General features: G+C 36.0%; 1 protein-coding gene across 1 annotated transcript in view; it reads left to right on the top strand.

Moving 5' to 3' along the window:
- The window catches only part of HDAC9 (histone deacetylase 9), an 830,046-nt gene extending 828,239 nt beyond the window's left edge, over positions 1-1,807 (top strand). The window contains exon 23 of the mRNA XM_069462244.1: positions 1,634-1,807. Coding sequence (XP_069318345.1) covers positions 1,634-1,741 — 108 coding nt within the window. The 3' untranslated portion in view covers positions 1,742-1,807. The remainder of the gene's footprint in view (positions 1-1,633) is intronic.
- The last annotated feature ends 18,820 nt before the right edge of the window (positions 1,808-20,627 follow it).

The following is a 20,627-nucleotide window of genomic DNA, read 5'->3' as shown; positions in this document are numbered from 1 at the left end:
GTTGTTTCAGAATATTTTGTTAGTAAAACATACCTGGTTTCTATTAAAAAATTATTTTCTCTGAGCTATGAGAAAGGAGTGAAAGGAGAGATTATCTATGAGCAAGGTAGCTCACTCAACCCTGTCTAATTCTTGAGTAAGAGTTTTCCAAGTAACCTTCAGTTTATGATTCAGTAGTTCCTCTGAGTTAAGAGGGTGTTACTAGGATAACATATTCTTGAAGATAAGATCTGAAATACCAAGTTAAAAAATAATTTTAGCAAATTTTAAAAGTTTAACATTTCAGAACCTTGCACTGACACTGAATGGTGGTGGTGGGTTTTTTTTCCCCCTCCCACCAAACTGTATTGCAAATAAACCTTTTGATGTTTTAAAGGTTTTTCTTTGGCAGCTAAGAAAAACACTCTGGAAAGTTATATTTAGTGAATTTACTCATGTATAAATATCTCTGAGCTAGTCTGTTATCCTATGGCATCTGGAAGAAAGGTGCTATTGTTTTGGATTCCATGACTGAAGTACAGAATAATCAACTCAGAGAAACCCTGGGGGAAAGATTCACTCACATATGCTGTGGAAACTTGTAATCCCTGAGTTTTTTTAGTTTTTCCTATAGACGAAGAGAAATAGATGAGTCCATTGCTTTGGTACATATAGTGACATCAGTTCCCATTCCTGCAATATTATACTTTGACCACCGGTTTTTATTTGAGACTACTAGCTTTAAATTTTCTAGGAAAGCTGATTGTTTTGTTAATGCTTTTGTTACTCTCTGGGTCACAATAGCTGGGTAGCTACTTTGTTGGCAAGTGCCCCAGCCGTGCACTTTCTGCTGCAACATGCCAAGCTCAGTATCAAGGCATTCCCAGGGATGCATTATCAGACTTAGTTCTGACAAATATGCTCCATAAATTATTTAAAGCTTTTTCTTCATTTCTTGCAAAGTAATGTTTGCTGAGCATCTCCATGAAAAATCAGTGTAATTCCAAAAGATCACGATAGATATGCAAGATAGGAATTTGTCCTGTGCTTACAAACAGACATCTGCATAGTAAGAATCAAGTGGATATTAAATGAAACTGTACAGTTAATTGAGCTTTGCTTTTATTTGAACCTTTTCTCAACTACTTTATCCAATGGCCATTGAATAAGAGCAGCTGTGTCTCATGGCTTTCCATCCTGAAGTGTTCAAATGCATAAGGTGGTTAGATGTAAAAACACTGCCAAAGTATGGATAATAGACTGCCCACTTTCTGTCTATTGCAACTTCCCTAAGGTTTTGTTTGCAGGGCCCAGCTGCATATACAGACATGATGGAATTTGGTTTGTAAGGAACCTACAAAAATTGCACAAATAACTCAGATTTTTAATGAATAATACACAGACATGCACCTGCTTCAGGGACTTCATAGATTAATCTTGTGACCAATGGAAAAGCCCCTTGGAATTCAATTACATGCATGCAAAACAGAAAATAAAACTGGCTACACTTTTAGAACTAATATCAGCAAAAGGTTAACTAGTTCTTGGAGCAAGGTTTTCCTGGGGATTAGGTTGTTTCAGTTTGCTTTGCTTCTGTGAGACTTACTATAAAGTCATAATATTCTGCTTATATTATTATCTACTATTCTTGCAGCTGGAGCCGCTTGCGGAAGATATTCTCCACCAAACACCGAATATGAATGCTGTTGTTTCTTTACAGAAGATCATTGAAATTCAAAGTATGTCTTTAAAGTTTTTTTAAAAAATTATATTCAGGTAAAACTAATTAAAATTATAATGAGAATTAGAGTACAATGAAACTTATTTAGAGTTATTACAATTTGCACATATGTTCTTACCTAAGTGTCTCATTGCATTGCTCTTAATGCGGCAATCTTATACTGATGACATAACACAGAGACTCTAGATTTAGAATCTTGTTTTTGTTATATTTTTCAAGTACTTGTATTTTTTCCATTACTACCACTATTTACCCAGAACAATGAAATAAATACAGAAATTGTGATTATATAGTCCAATCTTAACTAAGTCCAACATTATCTCCTAATAATGTTGGAATTCAGCTACCATTTCCTGCTTTTAAGTTTGTTAAGAGAGGAAAAGATAATGAGAAAGCCTCTCTAAGAGAAAACCCAACTTAACAAAGCAAGGTGAATCAGAGATGTTTTTTACTACCCAATTCCCACACACACACACACACACACACACACACGGGGGGTGGTGCATCAAGAACAAATTAACATGAAGGATAACATAAAGAGAAAAACCAAATGGCAAAATTAGGTGTTAAGGAGAATCAGGAAAATGCTTAGCTTTGGCTACTGTCATGTAGAAGCGTTTTTTAAACACTACTGAAGAAATCACCTTCTAGCCATCTCTTTGGGTCATACCCTTTGCTTGCTTGGTAGCAATTTGAAGATATGGGTGTGATTGGAGTTGTATTACCCATTCATCTGATGCTGTGAATATTTATGAATCATGCTATACAGGAACTCAAAATAATCCCCCACTTTACTTAATCTCAGTCTTGCTTGGATTGAGGGCCATATGTACCCAATAAACATTTATTGACTACATGTCATAACTGAAATAAACTGTGAATTTCAAATAATTTTAGAGAACAGAAAAATAAACATTCAAATACTGGGCCACACTGCTCAAGTCTCTGATATATGGCCAATGTAAAAGAACTTACAGAGACAAAGCAGGGAAAGCTGGAGAGGATTTCATAAGCTTGCGTCCTGTCATTGACCTGACTTTGTCTCATTCCCACTGAGGGTAGATTAAAAGGGTCTGTTACATGTCATTCTAGATCTCAAAGCCAGGAAGGAAACTTGAAGTGATCTTTGACTGCATTCTCCTACTCATTCACATCCAATCCTATGTCCCATTTCGGGTCATCAACAGTATAAAAATATCTCAGTGTTTATACATATTATTGTGTTTTTTTCTAAGCATTCTTTTGCCATTATACACAGAGTGTTAAAAGTTATTGTTCTTACGTATCTTCTGAGCATATGACTTCAATAAGGATTTTTGAGTTCTCACTTATTGCATGTTAATCAGTTACCAAGGCACAAAGGTTATGAAGAAGAATAAGGCAGAGTTTCTGGCTTCAGGGAATTTACAGTCCAGTGAGTGAGAGACAACCAAGTAAATAATTCCAGTACAGCATTCACAGAGCGCACGGTGACCATGCACATCACGGGGAAGGGGAAGTCCTTTTCTTCAGTCCCTTTCAGCTGGGGGTGAGTGGTACTAGAGAATGGGGAAGACCCAAGGAAGGCTTCTTGGCAGTGATGGAACCTAGCTTGGTCTTAGGACTGAACAGGATTTTGGCCAATTGGAGGAGTGAAAATGCTTTTAAAGAAATAACAAAAGCAAAGACCTCTGTTTTCACGTAGGTATGCAAAGTTGCAGTTTGTGTACATCTTTAGAAATTCTATTGTTTTTTGTATTAGATCTAATTTCCTAGCAATGACTTTCTGCTGCACAGTTTTTTTTTTTCCTTTCACCACTGATATTTTCAAGTGACTTGTACAGTCTGCTCTAGCCAAGCAAACCTGTTTGACTCTTGAAAAAATTCACTCTACTGTCAAAACTTGCTGTATGAGAATCCTGCCATCACTACGGATTGTCAATCCCTCTCTTCTGCCACAAACTGCATTTCCCACCACCCAACAATGACCACTTCTTCCACTTCCTTCTAAATTCTTACTGATTACCCCACCCAGCTTGTTAATCCAGTAATTCCATAACTTCTCAGGACTCACGTGGATTTGGGACCGTAGAGTTTTTTTAAAAAATGTTTCTATTATTTGAGTTTTTGTGTATTTAAAAGTCTTTTAGTCCTGGTTCCTTAATTAGATGATAATCGGCAGGATAAGAATCATATATTTTCATCTTGGGGATGTCCCTCCAGAAAGGGTTAGCAGCTGGGAAGTGGTTTGAGGTGCACGGGAGTCAGGAGATTGAAAGTAGGCAGGTTTGAGTAGGTAGGATTTGAATAAGTCTTCAAGGCTGTAAGGAACCAAGGCTTGCATAAAGGGAAGCATCTACAGAAGAGCTCCTACTTCTGAGCAAAGGCTATGTGGTGTAGTGGGCACTGTTATTGGTCTACCCAGCATCCATGCCCTCCTTGAATCTACTCAAAATGTGTCTAGTTTTACTCATGAATCTTTGCCACCACATACCACCCAACTCAGGGAAAGATGAACTTATCCCCAGCTCCAGGGGAGCTGATTATAGTCTAAGGCTAACTCAGTCAACCCACTCAACACTGATTGGTTAGGAAATGGGTACATGACTGAATTCTGACCAATGAGAATCAGGGCTGGCTTCATGGGTGTTCAACCTGTGTAGGCACAGAGGTCACACATTTAGAAGGGCCCCATGCTTAGTTTAAGCCTCTTGCTGTTGCTGCCTTAAAATTCTCACTAAGTTTTGAATAAACAGCCCACATTTTCATTTTGCACTGGGCCCTGCCAATTATGTAGCCAGTCCTGATGAAAGTCAAGGTGATGGTGATGCAAATATACATATTTAATATATATTTACCAAGAAGGAATGATAGTATGGTCACCACAAGGATGACTTATCTTTTGGTTGAGAGGGAATCAAATGGTCAGTTGAGGTTGTTAAAGGAAAGACAAACACAAGAAAGGAACACCATCTCTCACCATTTGGAATGTGGAGTGAACATCAGTGCAGAGAAAGTGGTTAAGTACTGTGGCTTTGACCACCGTGTGGTGCATTTTTATGTGGCTCCCATTGTGTGTCTTTGGGGTTCCTCTTCTAAAGGAACAGAAAAGAGCAGTGTAATCTTCATGGAGCAATAAAATTGAGTGGGTATTTCAGAGTCTCAAACTTCATAATGACTTGGGAAATTAAAATTGTGGGCTCCTGGCTTAGCAAACAATGCTTGACTTTCTTACATGGAATTCCCTGTCTTAGACCCCACTCTTCCATTTGATGTGCTCCTGTAGGACTCTGGGCCCATGACTGGGCTCCCCATTTCCCCCTTGGTGGTTCAAGTACTCAGGGCAGACCACAAAATTTGTGAGGCCCTGTTCAAAATGAAAATGTGTGAACCTTTCCTTGTTCAAAAGTTATTAATAATTTCAAGAAGGTGACAGCAGAGCACTGACCCAGGCATGGGCCCTTCTGCGCTTGGGGCCCCTGCAACTGCACAGGTTGCCTGTTATGGAGCCAGCCCTGAAGGTAGTCTTTGTTTAACAGGAGCACCTCCTCTTCCCATATATCTCTGAGTGTCACACAGGTGGCTCCTTTCAACTTTGGGAAATGTTTGGACTTCAGCCCACTTCCTAGCCCTGGTTCTGGAGGATTTTTCTATGTACATGTTAAGAAGCAGGCCATGTAGCACATGGGAAACATTCAGGCAAGTTTCTAGACAGCTTTGTCCCAAGGCACACGGCAAGGTGCTGACAGGCCTTCTGTGGAATTCTTTTTGAGAACTGAGCCCCCAGCTGAGGGTATGCAGGTGCTAGAGGCTGTGATTAGCATTGGCCCCCTGCCTGGCCACATGTATGTGAGGATTATGCAGCAGGATCATCCCTGTTGTCCTGTCCTTGTTTACATTGTTCGTTTAGCTGAGGAGAAGGGGCCTTACGAGGCCACAACAGGACAGCCATTTCTCCTGACAGGAGAAGGCCCTTCCTGACAGGAGAGGGTCTGGTTCCATCTCAAGGTGGTAGATGGTGTACAAGACTTGACCATTTTGAAATGACAAAAGGGGTTTACGGTTAAATAAAAAAGCTTCATGTTATTCCTCAAAAAATTAAAAATATGATTCAGCCATGCCACTTGCCTGCATTTATCCAAAAGAATTGAAACCAGAATCTTGAAAAGATACTAGCACTCCCATGTTTATTGCAGCACTATTCATAATAGCCAAGAGATGGGAGCAACCTAAATGTCCATTAGGGGATGAATGGAAAGAAAATGTGAGATTTAGATGACTAAGTATGAAATGTCTGATTTCTTTAAGTACTAATTTTGACAGTTGATATTTCTGACATTTCACTTTGACACTTCTTGTTTTATTTTTATTGTGAAAATACATTCTCATTCTTTCAAAGGCATGGTTTGGCTTGTGATTATCTTTCAAATTTTTTAAAGCAATTTTTGTGAAACCGTGGATAAATAAAAACTTTGTGTTATTTTCAAATATGAGTTCTGTTGTGTAACCAATGCAGCACAGACAGCTTGAAATATCAATGAAGTGTTTGGAGAGGATGTGGCTAATGAACACACAGTACGTCAATGGCTTGAGAAGTTCCACTGTGGTGATTTTAATCTTGAAAATGAACCTGGGCGACCTGAACCAAGGTGGATAATGATGAGCTGAAAGCTGTAGTGGAAGCGAATCCATCTCAACTTATACGTGAATTAACAGCAAGGTTTGACGTCACTATTACAGTAATATTGGACCATTTGAAACAAATTGGCAAGGTAAACAAGCTGGATCGATGGGTTCTGCATGAATTAAACAAGCATCAGAAGAGAAATCGCTCCTTTCTTTGCTGTCACGACATAAAGGTGAATCATTTCTACACCGTATTCTTATGCGTGATGAAAAATGGATTCCTTTGACAATGGCAAGCATTTGTCACAATGGTTGGAAAAAGATGAAGTGTTGAGACACAGTCCAAAACCTAATATTCATCAAAAAAAGCTAATGGTGTCTGTTTGGTGGTCTAGCACTGGTATTATCCACTATAGCTTTATGAAACCTGGTCAGTCAATTACAGATGTCTACTGCAACCAATTGAATAAAATGATGAGGATGCTTGTGATTAAGCAGCCGAGATTGGTCAATAGAGATAGGACAATCTTTTTGAAAGACAACACTCGACCACCTGTAACACAAACAACACTCCTCAAACTACAGAGGCTGGACTTGGAAATTCTCTGTCATCCACTGTATTCACCAGACCTTGCACCAGCTGACTACCACTTCTTCCAGGCTTTGGACCACTATCACTTTTTGCAAGGAAAATTATTTAATTCTCAACAAGCTGTGGAAAATGCCTTTCTCAACTTCATCGCCATTCGCTCTCCAGGCTTCTTCACTGCTGGCATAAACAAGCTACTGTTAAGATGGCAAAACTGTGTCAATAGTTTGGGCACATACTTTGATTAATTGTACTGCTTCTTGTTTGAGATATAATAAACTACACTTTTGATTTGAAATCAGACATTTCATATTTAGTGACCTTAATCTATGAATAAAATGGAATATTATTTAGACTTAAAAAGGAAATCCTGCAATATGTGAAAAATTAGTGTAATATCCTTTCATGGCAGAGATGGTTTTTGCTAATGTTCCTGTTTGTTTGTTTGTTTTTCATTGCCATGTCTTTTGCACATTGTTGGGCATGTAGTAGGTGTTCTGCACATGTTCTGCACATGAATGAATCAGCCAGTCTATCCATATTTGCTACATTTTTTTTCTTAAGCCCAGATTGATTTTTAACTAACCTAAGCTCTTTATACTCCTTGGCCAGCCCATGCAGAATGAGGGATAAAGAAGAGCAGGGAACACATATGAAAGCCCATTTCTTCTCCCTCTTTAACAACCCAAAAGGAAGAGTCATTTCTAAGTTAGGAAGAACACGAATTAATTTTGTGAGCTGCCATTTCCATGGCTAAGCTTGGAGGTGGCAGTTCTCAGAGCTGAATGTTGTACTATGCTGGCTGGCTTTAATCTCCAAGAAGTGATGCCAGGGAAGAGTCAGCCCAGAGTAGGATAAAGAGCCCTCATGTGTATGTTTTCTCTCTGGAATGCCCCCACTGCCAGAGTCCATGCAACATTGATGGATTCTTCTGCATGGCATGATGAGCAGAGGTCTCAAAGGCCAATCTTCACACCAGTGCTGGGCCATGATAACTTTTGCACTGATTTTCAAGAGGAAGAACCATGAAGTGAGTTTTCCATAAAACTAAATTTATTTAGTTTGAAAGACTGTAATTTTAAGTTCTAAAAACATATAATGAATGATATTGATATTGATCTGTGAAACCCCAAAATATGAGAACCACAAATATAAAGCCATAGTTTCCTTTTATTTATTTAAATTTTTTAGTAAGAGTAGTACTCCTTTTAAGTGTCAACCAGTTTTATAGACCTCCTACATGAAAATGGGATAATCATAGTGCCTTTTGACTTGTGGATCAAGGAAATACATATGTGTACAAGGATTCTTCAAAAATTTTGCTGCAAGCCTCCAGCGGTTTGCCACTGATAAGTTGAAAAACATTAGCGTAGATGATTTAAACATGATATGAATTCCAATCTCATCCTGTCCTCCACTCACCAGCCACATAACAATGAGCAAGCCACTTCTCTAAGGAATTCCAAGAGGAATGGCATGGCACATGACCATACTGCTTTGCTGAGTTGGTGCTACTTTGGCAAGAAAATGACAGAAAGCAGAATCACAAAAGGACAGTAGGAATTGTCTCCTTCAAGTCTTACTTTTATCTTTTCCCCACTCTAAGGATTCTCCCTTGTTTAGTGGATTGGGGTCTTCTTAGAATTCCTTATTATACCAACCAAGACAAAATGGTGACATAGACCAGAATGAGAACGGGACAGTATTTGCAATTTCACTGTATGTTCTTGTCAAACATGTTTTATTTAAACGGAGGAGCAACTTCCATGTTTCCTGAGTATAAATTTGTCAGTATAGTTAATCTTGTAGTTTTTAAAACACACACATACAAAGTATTATTTAGGGCAATGAGACGTGAATTTATAGTTTTCTGAATTCACCCAACTTTTGAGGACAATTTGAAAAGGCATATGACTTCCTTTGTTGCAGGAGAATGTTACAACTATGTAATTGACTACAGGGTAATCAGTTGTCTGCATGGTTCTATCACACTCTTTCATATGTTCTAGAGAAATAAGAATGAAATGGGATTTTCTCCCAGATTTTCTCTGAGAGATCAGCAGCAAGCATATTTGACGCCTGCCTACTCCTTGTCACAACTATACTTCATTTACGTTTTGTGTATGTGTTATTGAGTGACTGAATTCCTCATTCTCCTCCTCCTCCCCCTCATTATTGTTATTCTTCACTCTTTTTCCTCCTCCTCTTCCTTTGAGAGAAGTTCTGAGAACTATTCTTAGAAGTAAAAACTGACGCTAGAAAAGAACAAAGGAATTCTAATTCTGTTGATTTTATTTTTTACTCTATTTCCAATGGAGATAACTCGTTGGAAAAACAAATTACTAAATAAACACTGTTGACATTGTGTTAGAATGGATAATTAGAGTATGTGCTATCTAGTTTTTCTGGTGATTAAGAGATCCGGATACTGATTAATGAAAAGAGATATTAAAGTAAGATAAGACTTGCTGTAAAGATAACAACCATTGTCTTCTTTTATCCAATTTATCATTTCCTCTCATCACCACAATACACTCTACCTACCCTCACCCCAAGGAGAAGGGTCATTTGCATCAGATAATCCAGGAGAAAATCCAGATGATTTCTAAGCTGAAAGGAATTTGTATACATCTCTTGTTGTGGGGGAAATTGTCCAATATTTTGACCTCATGGGGCTATGCACACACTTAAAAGAGTTGTTTCCCCAAATTGCGACATATGCTGCATAAATCATCTCACAAGCTTTGCTAGCTTCTTGACTCTACACTAAGATACTAACCTAAACTCAGGCTTTCTTCTCTTTTTGTCCCTTCACATTTCATTTTGATATCCTGCCATTTTTCTTATCTCTCTTCTTCTCTCTCCTCCATTTCCATCCAATTGAGATCCAGAGGAGAAGGACAAGAAAATATTCCCGGTGTTGGAAAGGGGCTTTTAATGCAGTAATTTGAGGTTTTATTTCAGGCAGGGAAGAAGCATGATCAAACCTGTATTTCAAAAGATCACTATGCCTGCACTAAGGACAAGAGATTAGCAAGGTCATTATCAGATGTGAGCAGTTTAATTCAGAAAAAGAATTGGCACACTATGGTCATTAATTGGCATGGAGAGGATTAATAACTTCTAGATTTTTTGATCTGGAAAACTGAGATGGCAGTGGTCACCTCCTGAGATAGGGAACACTGGAGGAAGAAAACGTTTGTAAGGAAATGAAAAATATTGGACTTAAAAAGAAACTTTGCTGATTGAAAGTCATGAAGGTTTAGGGGAAGGCAGCATGACCCTAAAAATCAATTTTTCACTACACCAACACTGAAGTTATGGAGGAACATTGGAAAAAATTATTTATACAATGCAGTCCCTGCAAGCTTTAAGCAAATAATAAAATGGTAATTATTGAGTTCTTACAGGGTACTATTATAAGAACTTTTGCCAATATAAATTAACTCATTCAATCTTCTCAACAAACCTATGAGGTAGGTACTATTTTCATTCCCATATTACAGCCATGTAAACTGAGGCACACCAAGATTAATTAAATTCCCCAAGGTCATACAGCTAATGAGTGGGCAGAGGCAAGCAGTCTAGCTCCAGGGTCTACCCTCTCAGCTGCTGTGTTACACTATCTCACAAATTATTTCATTCCTTTTGCAATTTTTGTGTATACTCTTCCCCATTTCTTCCCAAAGTGACATATTTAGAAAAAAAATAATTTAACTTCAAATTTGGAATTTTGAAAGTTCTGGCTAATTGAGGTTTAGCACAGTTAGTTCTGGAAGTTCAGTGCTAAATTACAAGGAGCCATGGAGCTATGAATTCACCTTGGAACCCTTGTAAACTTGCAAAATACATCTAATCAGAAAAAAATGCAAGGATTGGCAGAATTTCAAATCCCTGCCCTGTTGAGTTTAAAAACCTGACTGTTGTCAGGTGTGAGCTGCTATTTGTCATATATTCTTTGGCTTTAGACAGAGGCCTTGACGTTAGAGCCCTGGGCCAGGCAGACCTTCATTGAAGAAAAGCAGCGTTAGGCATTTTCCCACTATTAACCCCGCCAGCCCTCGCTTGTATCAGAGCCAGGTCAAACTTGTACATATGGCTTTTTGAAAGCTGATTTTGAACTTCTAATTAACCATTCTCTTGAAATGTTGAAACTTTTGTTATTGTGCGGTAGAGCCCTAATACTAGACTATACCAGAATATAAAGGAAAATCCGCCATCTGCTTAGAGACTTAAATTGTCTTGGTATTTTTTTTTTTTTTTTTAACTCCAACTGCATCTGCAATTAGGAGTTTTTTTCACTCACATTTCTAGCAAGGCAAAACTAATCAAACCAAGAGAATAAATAAAACTATGGATGTTGTTGGGACTAAAAAGTCTTTAAGAATAAGAATACTGTTCTTACTATTATATACTCAGCTGTTAGCACAGAGATGAGACTCACGCACACAGATGAGACTCACGCACACATATGATACCACTCACTGAGAGAGGGCGCACTAGAAGGAGGTCAGGCTTGGGGTAAGATAATTTGCTAATCACTTACATATATTGTCTCTGGTCCTCACACAATTCTGAAATGCATAGTTATTTTCCTCATTTTGTTCATGAATAAATGGAGGCTTAACAATTTTAGGAAGCTTGCTGAAGGTGTTTCTACTGGTAAGCAATAAACTCAAGATTTTAACTTTGGTCTGGCTGTGATGTCAAAGCCCACTTTCTTTGTATTAAAGTATCTATCTGACCTTCCTATTCCCATGCCATTTCAAAAATAATAGCAGACTTCTACCAGACTTTCCATTCCCAATTATAGCAGGATAGCCCCTGTAACAAACCTCTCCTAAAATCTAATATAGTCTGCTTGCATTAAAACAGACGATTTTAATACAGTATTGGACTTGCTAGAATGTAAGGAATTTGGAGAGGGAAAAAATAAGCTGAGATTTAATAAGGAACAATGAGCAGTAAGTAATGCACAAAGGGGGAGTATCCCCGGAGCAAATGATGACATCAGTGCTATAATGCACACGAAAGCCTAAGATCTGCATGAAAGTTGGAACATGAATTTGATGGGTTCTAAAGAGTTTTCATCTTGGTCCACTCCTGGGTTCTGGATGAAGCCAACAGAACTCCTTTCTGGAGGAAAGTATCCCTAATTTGAACCCTAATTATATGAAGAGATCAAGTCCAACAAAATGTGAGCTCAAATAAATACATACATACCTATTTAAATAAATGAATAAACTCAAACACATGAGGACAAAAGCCACTAAGGAGAGTCAGCAGAAAGGAGAAACAATAGAATAATCAGCCTTATTTGTGTGGTTAAAATGGAGGCGGGAGGATTACTTTTAAATAATGATAATAGATGAAGAATATTAATTTAATTTCACTCCTTCATAGAACCCCACTAAAATAATAATAGAGTTTCCTTTTTTGTTTTTAAGGCATGTACTCAAAGGGATAAAGAATGAGAAAGGAAATAATAGGAACCTGTATAGCAGATGACCATCTGTTACTGTGTTAGCAGATCTGAAAAAAACTGGATCCTAAACCAGCCCTGGCAAGCCCAGGATGGATACATCAGGCCATTAGACTCATATGCCATGGAGATGTTGACCTGCACACCTGAGACTCTATTTTATTTTCCAGTTTTTAACTCCTTATTTCTCCTCATTCATTGCCCTTTTCCTTTCTTTACTTCTTTCTCTGTCCAGCTTTAAGATTATAATACTTAAATTCACTTGCCCTTCTATGTTTCAGTCTACAACTTTCTCCAACCCTTGACCTAAATATGCTGGTCTGCTGGAGAGTGTCATGAAGTGTAGCAGTTTGTCCTCTTGTAAACTTATTATCACCAAACTCAAATAGGCTCATAACAATCCTTCTGCTTTGTACTCTTGACCACACTGACCCTCTGTCAATTCCTTTATCTTGCTCTTCTTCCACTTTCCTTAAAACCCTTGTATATTTTTTCCTACCATGTATCCCTTTCACTGTTTAACTCCTATATGCCCTTCATATATCAGCTTAATATTGTCCCTTCATCAGAGACACATCTTCTGACCACCAATTCAAATCAGATTCCATTGTTTTATGATTTTATAGAACTCTATACCTTCATTTCAGTGCTTATTTCAGTTGTGAGGCATATACTCAATGGTGTGACCGTTTGCCTAATAGCTATCCACTATCTATAAGATCTATGAAAGTATACATGCCTTGTATTTCTAACATCAGGATGCCTATAACACATAATAAAAGCTAAAAATATCATTTACTGAGTGATAGAAACAATTTTTTGAATGTAAGTTGGTTTTCCACATCAGGAAATAGGGATAAAGTGCAGGGAATTACACAGACTGTTGTTCATCCTGACAGGACCATTGTAGTCTTCATGAGAGCTCCACTTCTTTGGTAAATTAACAAATTAGCTTTGCAGTTATTCATTGATAGTTTCTGAATTATGTCCTCATAACTTCATGACTGAGAGACTGACCTTTTCTTAGGAGATGAGTATTCAGTTCATCTAACACCCCTTAATCTGACTTCATGCTCACTCAAAAAATTTTAATATGCATGTTCGTCTACTTACAGGAAGACAATTCACTAATCACGTTACCACTGTTCTTTCCAGGATGTGGGATAGTTCATTAATCATTAAAAATTAGTTTTCAAAAAAATTTTGGTTTCTAATGCAACATCATATGCATTTTAGTAATATGTGTCTCAGGGCTTAATTATATCAAAGCATTGACAGAGGTGACTTTTGAGATCTACAAAGGAAAAGCATTTCCCACTAGCTTTCCCTAATATATACTGGGGGACTATATCTTGATATAAGGAGTCATGTACGAGTAATTTATTTGCAGGTGCAGACAAGGAGAGCAAAGAAAGGGGAATAGTGAAATGAGACAAGGAAAGAAATGAAGTGTCATTGGTCCAACTATTATTGTAGGTATCTAGAGTTTAATTCCTCTGGGGAAACTCTAAGAGCTAATGTGAATCACACAGCTCAGAGTTATTTCACTTGAGCTGAGAGGGAACAGAGATATTTACGCTCCAACTCAAAACAGTTATTGCCTAAATACTGCTCTTGAAGGACAGTATTTCTTGACTCTTCTGGCTATAGGAGAAGAAGCCTCCAGAGGCAACCGATAGCTCTCCTTGTAAAGACATGCCGGTTCTGGCCAGTGGAAATCGGGCTGTGTGCACTGCAGTAGCAAGTAAGGGCAAGGACACACAGATGAGGCACTGACGGTGCCTGCAGCAATGGCAGCACTTTCATGTTTTCCAGAGGCAGTCTTGGTTTATGTTTGCTGTCCCAGCATCCCAGGAGATACTATTTGTTTCAGATTTTTCATTTTGAATGAAGTGTCATTATCTTTAGTGGTATTAAAATAAGTAAAGGTGGATTGTTAAACCTGCACTTGGCTTTAGCTTCTATCATTGTCTCATCTGGTTGTATGAGAGATGCATGAAAAGTGAACAGAATTTTTACTTGAACACATGGTTACATCTATAAAAGTACAATTGATACCCCATCTCTCTTTTCTAGACCCCTTTTCTAATGTAACACTTTCTTTTGTAGGGTCCTCACTGATACCAGTTGTAAAGGACACCTAAATTTCTGATTTGGGTGGTAAGGAAGAAATATTCAATTTTGCTGCAACTTGGCGTACCAGTTGGGTGTGCTGTAGTCAGTGTTGCAGCTTTTGACAGGCATGAAGCTACCAAGCTGCCAGAAGATGGGGTTGAGGGAAATATGGGAAATCAGAGGTTACATGTGGATAAAATAAGTCCAGGAAATAGAGAAGACCCGTCTTACATGAAGAATTTACACTCTGAATTCCTTTGCTACAGAAGTTTTGTCAATTATTGTACATTGCAATTTCACAACTGTATATTTATTTATGTTTTGTTACATATTTTAATTTTGCTATCAACACTACTGGCTGCAAGGAGCTCAAAAACAAATGTGCCTGTTAATTTTAAAAATGAGTGCTTAATTTCTATTTCTCAAGAAAGTTGATAATGAACATGTAACTTGCACAATATGTTTGTCACTATTCATCATTCATCATGGGGACATAGTGGTATCATAGATGAATATTAATGACACATTAATGACACATTAATGTTAAAGAAGCAGCAGTATCTACTTTAAAATTTAGCCATTATTGACCAAAACACAACAAAAATAAAAACTAAAACCAGAGGGAACAATTTAAAAAGTGTAACTGCAGAAGGTGCATTTATATATCACTCTATAAAGCATGACTTTTTGTTTAGATAAAATGACTATGATTTACAATTTTTTAAATCAATTTTCAATTTCAAGTATTCTTTTTAAAGGTTTGAGAGTGATGTAATAGTTGTTATTTGTTGACTCTGTTAGAAGAATTTCTTGGTTAAGTGACATAGTGTCCTTAATTGCTTCCAACAGAAAAATCAGTTAATTCTAATAATTATTCTATATTTTTCATTCAATTTATGGAATCAAAGTAAAGCTTTTGGAAATAAAGCTGCCAAAAAAATGAAAAAGGGCATTATTGTGAAAGCTATTATAAATTATGGTAAAAATTTAATACTAATGATAAAATCATTGGATTTTGTATAAATATACAAATTTAAATTTTGGTGGAGCACAACCTCTTAAAAAATAAGAATGTATTTGGTATTATGGAGTGCACAAAATTGCTAATTTTTTATAAATAATTTCATAAAATTTAATTATGAAGTTAATAAAATTTAATAAAAATCCCTTTAAAACTCCCAAAACCTTGATATTCTACCATTGGAAATTTAAGGTATTGTCAAATTTTAAAAAACATTTATATGAACAGAAACAAAGTTAGAGTGAATGAAATACAGAGTTATGAAATATGACTGATATTGATGACAAAGTAAAAAGAACTTCACCATGGCCATTCAAAATTTCTCTCTTTGCTTACCATTATCAACCACACTTTAGAAAGGTTTGACATGATTATAAAATAGTAATACAAAGTAATACAAAAGCTATTTTGCAAATGAGCTTTCTGAATTTTGATTATTTTATTCTAATTAGTTGGAAGTCATTGATCAAAACATTCAATAATGAACCTCTGACTCCATCTATGGAAGAGTAGCTACTATAGGAATTGCCCTTTGATCAGAAACAAGGTAAAACCAGAAAAAAAATATATGGAACATTGTCTTTCAGACATTGGACAACAGACAATGCAGAGGTAAACAAACAAAATGATTCTGGTAATTGCCCAAACTAACTGATTAGAGGAAGTTTCCAGGCTGCAGCATAAAGAGGAAGAACCCAAATAGGTTCAGCGGTATTACTGAGTTGAGAATACAGAGATCAAAGTTTGGAAGACTCAGGTGGCTAGAATTTGGGAAACAGAGTAATGCAGTTGCTGTACACACACATACACACACACACACACACACACACAGAGCACACAAGTGCTCTATGTACAGGAGTCTCCTTAAAGCTTCATCTGAATAATAATATTTACATGCATGAGGTGAAACTCCACAAGCCTGGGAAAATAACCAATGGAAAACAATAGGTTAAACAATTCAAGGTGTTCACACAGAACTGGGAATAGTTTGCATTAGCCAGAGTGGAGAGACCTTCTAATACACAAAGCATCACATAAAGACATCAAAAAGGTATTGTCTTAGTTGTAGAGCTAAATTAGCTTTATACTAACAGCCACTTTTTAGCTACCCTAACAAAGAGTACAAGTGAGCCTCAAAAGTATCATACTGATTGCAATTCTTTCAAATAACACAACAAAATCCAACAACCAAAAATAACCAAATTTTCAATGTCAAGCATCCAAATGAAAATTACTAGGCATGCAAAGAAGTAGAAAATATGGTCTAGAACCACAAGACAAATCAATAAACATAAACTGACTAAGAATATTGAATATTTACTTACAATATGAAGAGGAAAGTGTAAACATAATGAGGAGATAAATGAAAAACGTAAACATGCAAATGAAAGTTTTAGAGATGAAACATACAGTAATTGAAAATTTAAAAAAATCCACAATTTAGATGGATTTATGGTAGATTATGCAGTACAAAAGGAAAAAAATAGTGAAGTTGAAGACATAGTACTATTGACTGTCCAAAGTAAAGAACAGAGAGAAAATGTCTGTTAAAAACAATGTATCAGTGATGTGTGGGACAACATCACTCTTAACATGCCTATAATTGGAGTCCCAGAAAAGGCATGTAGTGGACGGTATATTTGAAGAAAGATTAGAAAAAGGTTTTACAAATTTGATGAAAACTACAAATCCACAGATCTAAGAAACTCAATGAATCTCAAACAGAAGAAACATGAATAAAATCACACTGAGGAATATCATAATCAAATCTTAAAATATGCCAGAAAAAAGAAAAATCATATTACATACAGAGAAACAAAGGTAGAGAAGATAAAGATAAATCTTTTGAATTACAAAAATCTCATGTTAATTTAAAGAAACTAGATGTTGAAGACTATATATTAAATGGTTCCATTTATATGAAATTCTGAAAAAGGCAAAAGTACAGTGACAGAATTTCAGTGGTTGTCAGTGTTCAAAAAGGAGCATAAAAAATTGACTCCAAAGGGCCAAAAGGGACATTTCGTGGTGATAAATACATTCTGTATTTTTATTATTATACCATTCACATGACTGCACACACTTGTTACATGCATCCTAATCTACCCTTAAAAATGGTTAATTTTAATAACTGTAATCTATACCTCAATGAAGCTGATAAGAAATAGTCATAAAATGAAGCAAAAATATCTGATATTGAAGCTTTTAGAGATTTGCAATTATAAGAAATGATCTCATTAAAACAAAAACATTTAAATTGAGTCCTACAAAATCAAAGGGATAATTGAACAAATTGAGGGTTAAGTTCTCAAAACATGTACAAAATTTGGTTTTGAAATCTGTAATCGGGTTTTGAAAGATCTCTATTTATAGATAGAATCTTTGATAAAACTCCTATTCTTAGTTAGATAAGTTTATATTCTTACCTAAAGTGGAATAAATGGAGAAGTCATATGATTTTACAGCATCCAAATTTGGTAAAATTTTGAAGAGTTGTAATAGAGAAAACTTTTTGACAAGTTTGTGTTATTATACAAAATGTTTGCCAAAAAGAGTACTTTGAAATCAGAAAAAAGACAGCAGCCATGTAAACATTTGGAATAAAATAGTTACTCATTTTAATATTTTAAAAATTAGAAGTGAAAAAATTCTGCTTTCAGCAGAATTTGTTCTGAGTTTATGAGGTAGCACCATCCTTGTAGAGACTGTATTTCTAAATAAAAAATGTTGCAGTCTCTTCAGCAGAGTAAATTCAAGATGCCAACAATTTCAAACTTTTTAACCATAAAAGTCAGTTTTGGAGAAGAGTGTAGGCAACTTTATTTTATTTTATTTTTATTTAGAAAAAGTCTAAAATATTTAGATGCCATTGAAACAAAAATATACATTTTTCATGAAAATAACAATGATATTATATCATCATTGAGAGACATGGTCACAAAACTGACTAACATATGTGAATATTTACCAGGATAATTCTGCTTACATTATTTTCTAATATTCAGATAATCAATATAAGGAAGTTGGTAACCATGCTTTGACATAATGAATTATGTAATTTTTTTAAAAATGAATTTTATTTGTGAAAATAAATTTTGAAAAGGATTATTTTATAGGCTCACTGATAAAAATAATTTTTAGCCAATAAATAAATATTTCCAAAGCATAATTTTTACATTTAGCCCCAAATGGGGCTCAAAACTGCCCCAATTTGAATGAAAAATTATCTGTTAACTTTATTTATGCACCAATTTTCAATACATCTTTATTTTGGCATTTAAATAATGTTTTGGATCCTGACAAAGTTTTCTATTTAGCTAGAAAAAGGTATCTTAAAAATTTATTAAGAAGTTCTAGAGAATCCATGGTCCTAGGCCCCTTATAAGCTCCAGTGTTAATAATTTCTGCAGTTGAAGGGATTGCAAGAGGTTAAGGTTAGCACCAGCTTCTTTTCTTATGAGAACATGGTGTGTCATGATGAAAGGCGAATGGAAAGAAGGTAAAATAACAAATCTGAGGAGTGACAACTCTATGGTTCCGGAAATGTTGATGGAAGGTGAAGGTTTCTGAGGTCAGAAAGTTTTCAAAGTGGCAAGGGGCTTCGACTGGGAAACTTTTTAGTAGATGGGTTATTTCTAACATAGACTTTTGTAAGTCAACATTCTACCTATTTATCCAAATTGTTCATTACCAAGAACAATCTGGTTTATGCCAAATTCTGATCACATGGTATCTGCAGAAAGCCTTCTCATGGGTCATATCTGACCCAGTGAAACCCCATCTATGGCCCTCACCTCTAACTCTTGACTGTGTGCATTCCATTATCTACTTTTTACCTTTATTGTAGGTCCATTCTTTGCTTTACCTTTGCCAGATAAAACAAAATGCAGAATAATGAAAGCTGAATAGCCCTTAAAAAAAAAAAAGTGCTGAAAAGTGGAAAGATTTACGTAGTAGGAAAAATGAATAAGTATAGAGGATATGACTGAAGCAGGAGTGTACATGTCTACTTTTAATGGGAAACTCCTCTCTTTTGCCAGTTGTATTGCCATAGGAGAGTAACGCAATGATGGCTTGGTACTAATATTTTACTTTACAAATAGCAGCTCCTGAAAATTCTAGCAGTAAACCTTGGTTCATTTCTCTTATGTGCTAATGGGGATATTATTCCCATGGCAATAGATACAATTTTCTTGCACATCTGTTTCTGTAAGGAAAAAAAAAACTATATATCATGTGAAAATATAACCCATAAATTATGGGGATTGAATTGGCTGCATATTGCACAGTGTGAGCTATACCTACTTCCATTTTAATTATTCTCCTATATGAATAGAGACAGTGGTTTATAAATGCATTATTAATGTAGAATATTTCCCTGTTTTTATAGACTTTGCCAGAGGCCATAAAGAATTTAAACTTTTGGTTTTTTTTTTTTCCTGAGTCATGAAACTCATACACTTGGATAAAAACCAAACTTCTAATATTTAATCTTAACTTAGCAGAATATTTTATATAAATTAAATTTATCCAAAAAGGTCTTAGTTATTTAAAATACTTCCTACTACTGATATACATATTGACTAAAATTTAAGGGATCATCGTCAGTCATTCTGCTTAAAGATTGCCATTAACAATTCATGCCTTCTGTCCTGATTGTGTTTTGAGAGTAAAGATATGTGTTTTGTTTATGGCCAAGACCTCTTGTCTTGAGTAATAAGTTACAATGCTTGACAGTTAAAATGCTTGGTTATTCTCCATGTGCTATCTTATCTAAAAGTAAATTTTTTCCGACTTCAAGAGTTCATAGGCTCATAGAGAAGTAAGGTTTTCTGCCATAACAAATGTATTGTAATATCATTGTAGAGTGATATGTAACATGAGGTCAGCGTTATCCCAATAATTAAGAAGTAGAGTGGGAATCAACCTTTCATAATCATTAGGCCCACCACTATTATTTTGTAAACATGGAAATTGTGCTCCAGACTGTTCCAATGACTTCTCTGGGATTAGTGTGGGGTCTCCAATCTGGAAATCTCGACTTTTAGTTCAGAGCCCCATCTTCAATGGGTTTCTTATACATACTCTTTAATGA

The sequence above is a fragment of the Eulemur rufifrons genome, chromosome 29, assembly GCF_041146395.1.
Source record: "Eulemur rufifrons isolate Redbay chromosome 29, OSU_ERuf_1, whole genome shotgun sequence".
Classification (NCBI taxonomy): Eukaryota; Metazoa; Chordata; class Mammalia; order Primates; family Lemuridae; genus Eulemur; species Eulemur rufifrons.
Note: the sequence above shows the minus strand (reverse complement) of the source record. Positions and strands in the feature narration are given on the sequence as shown.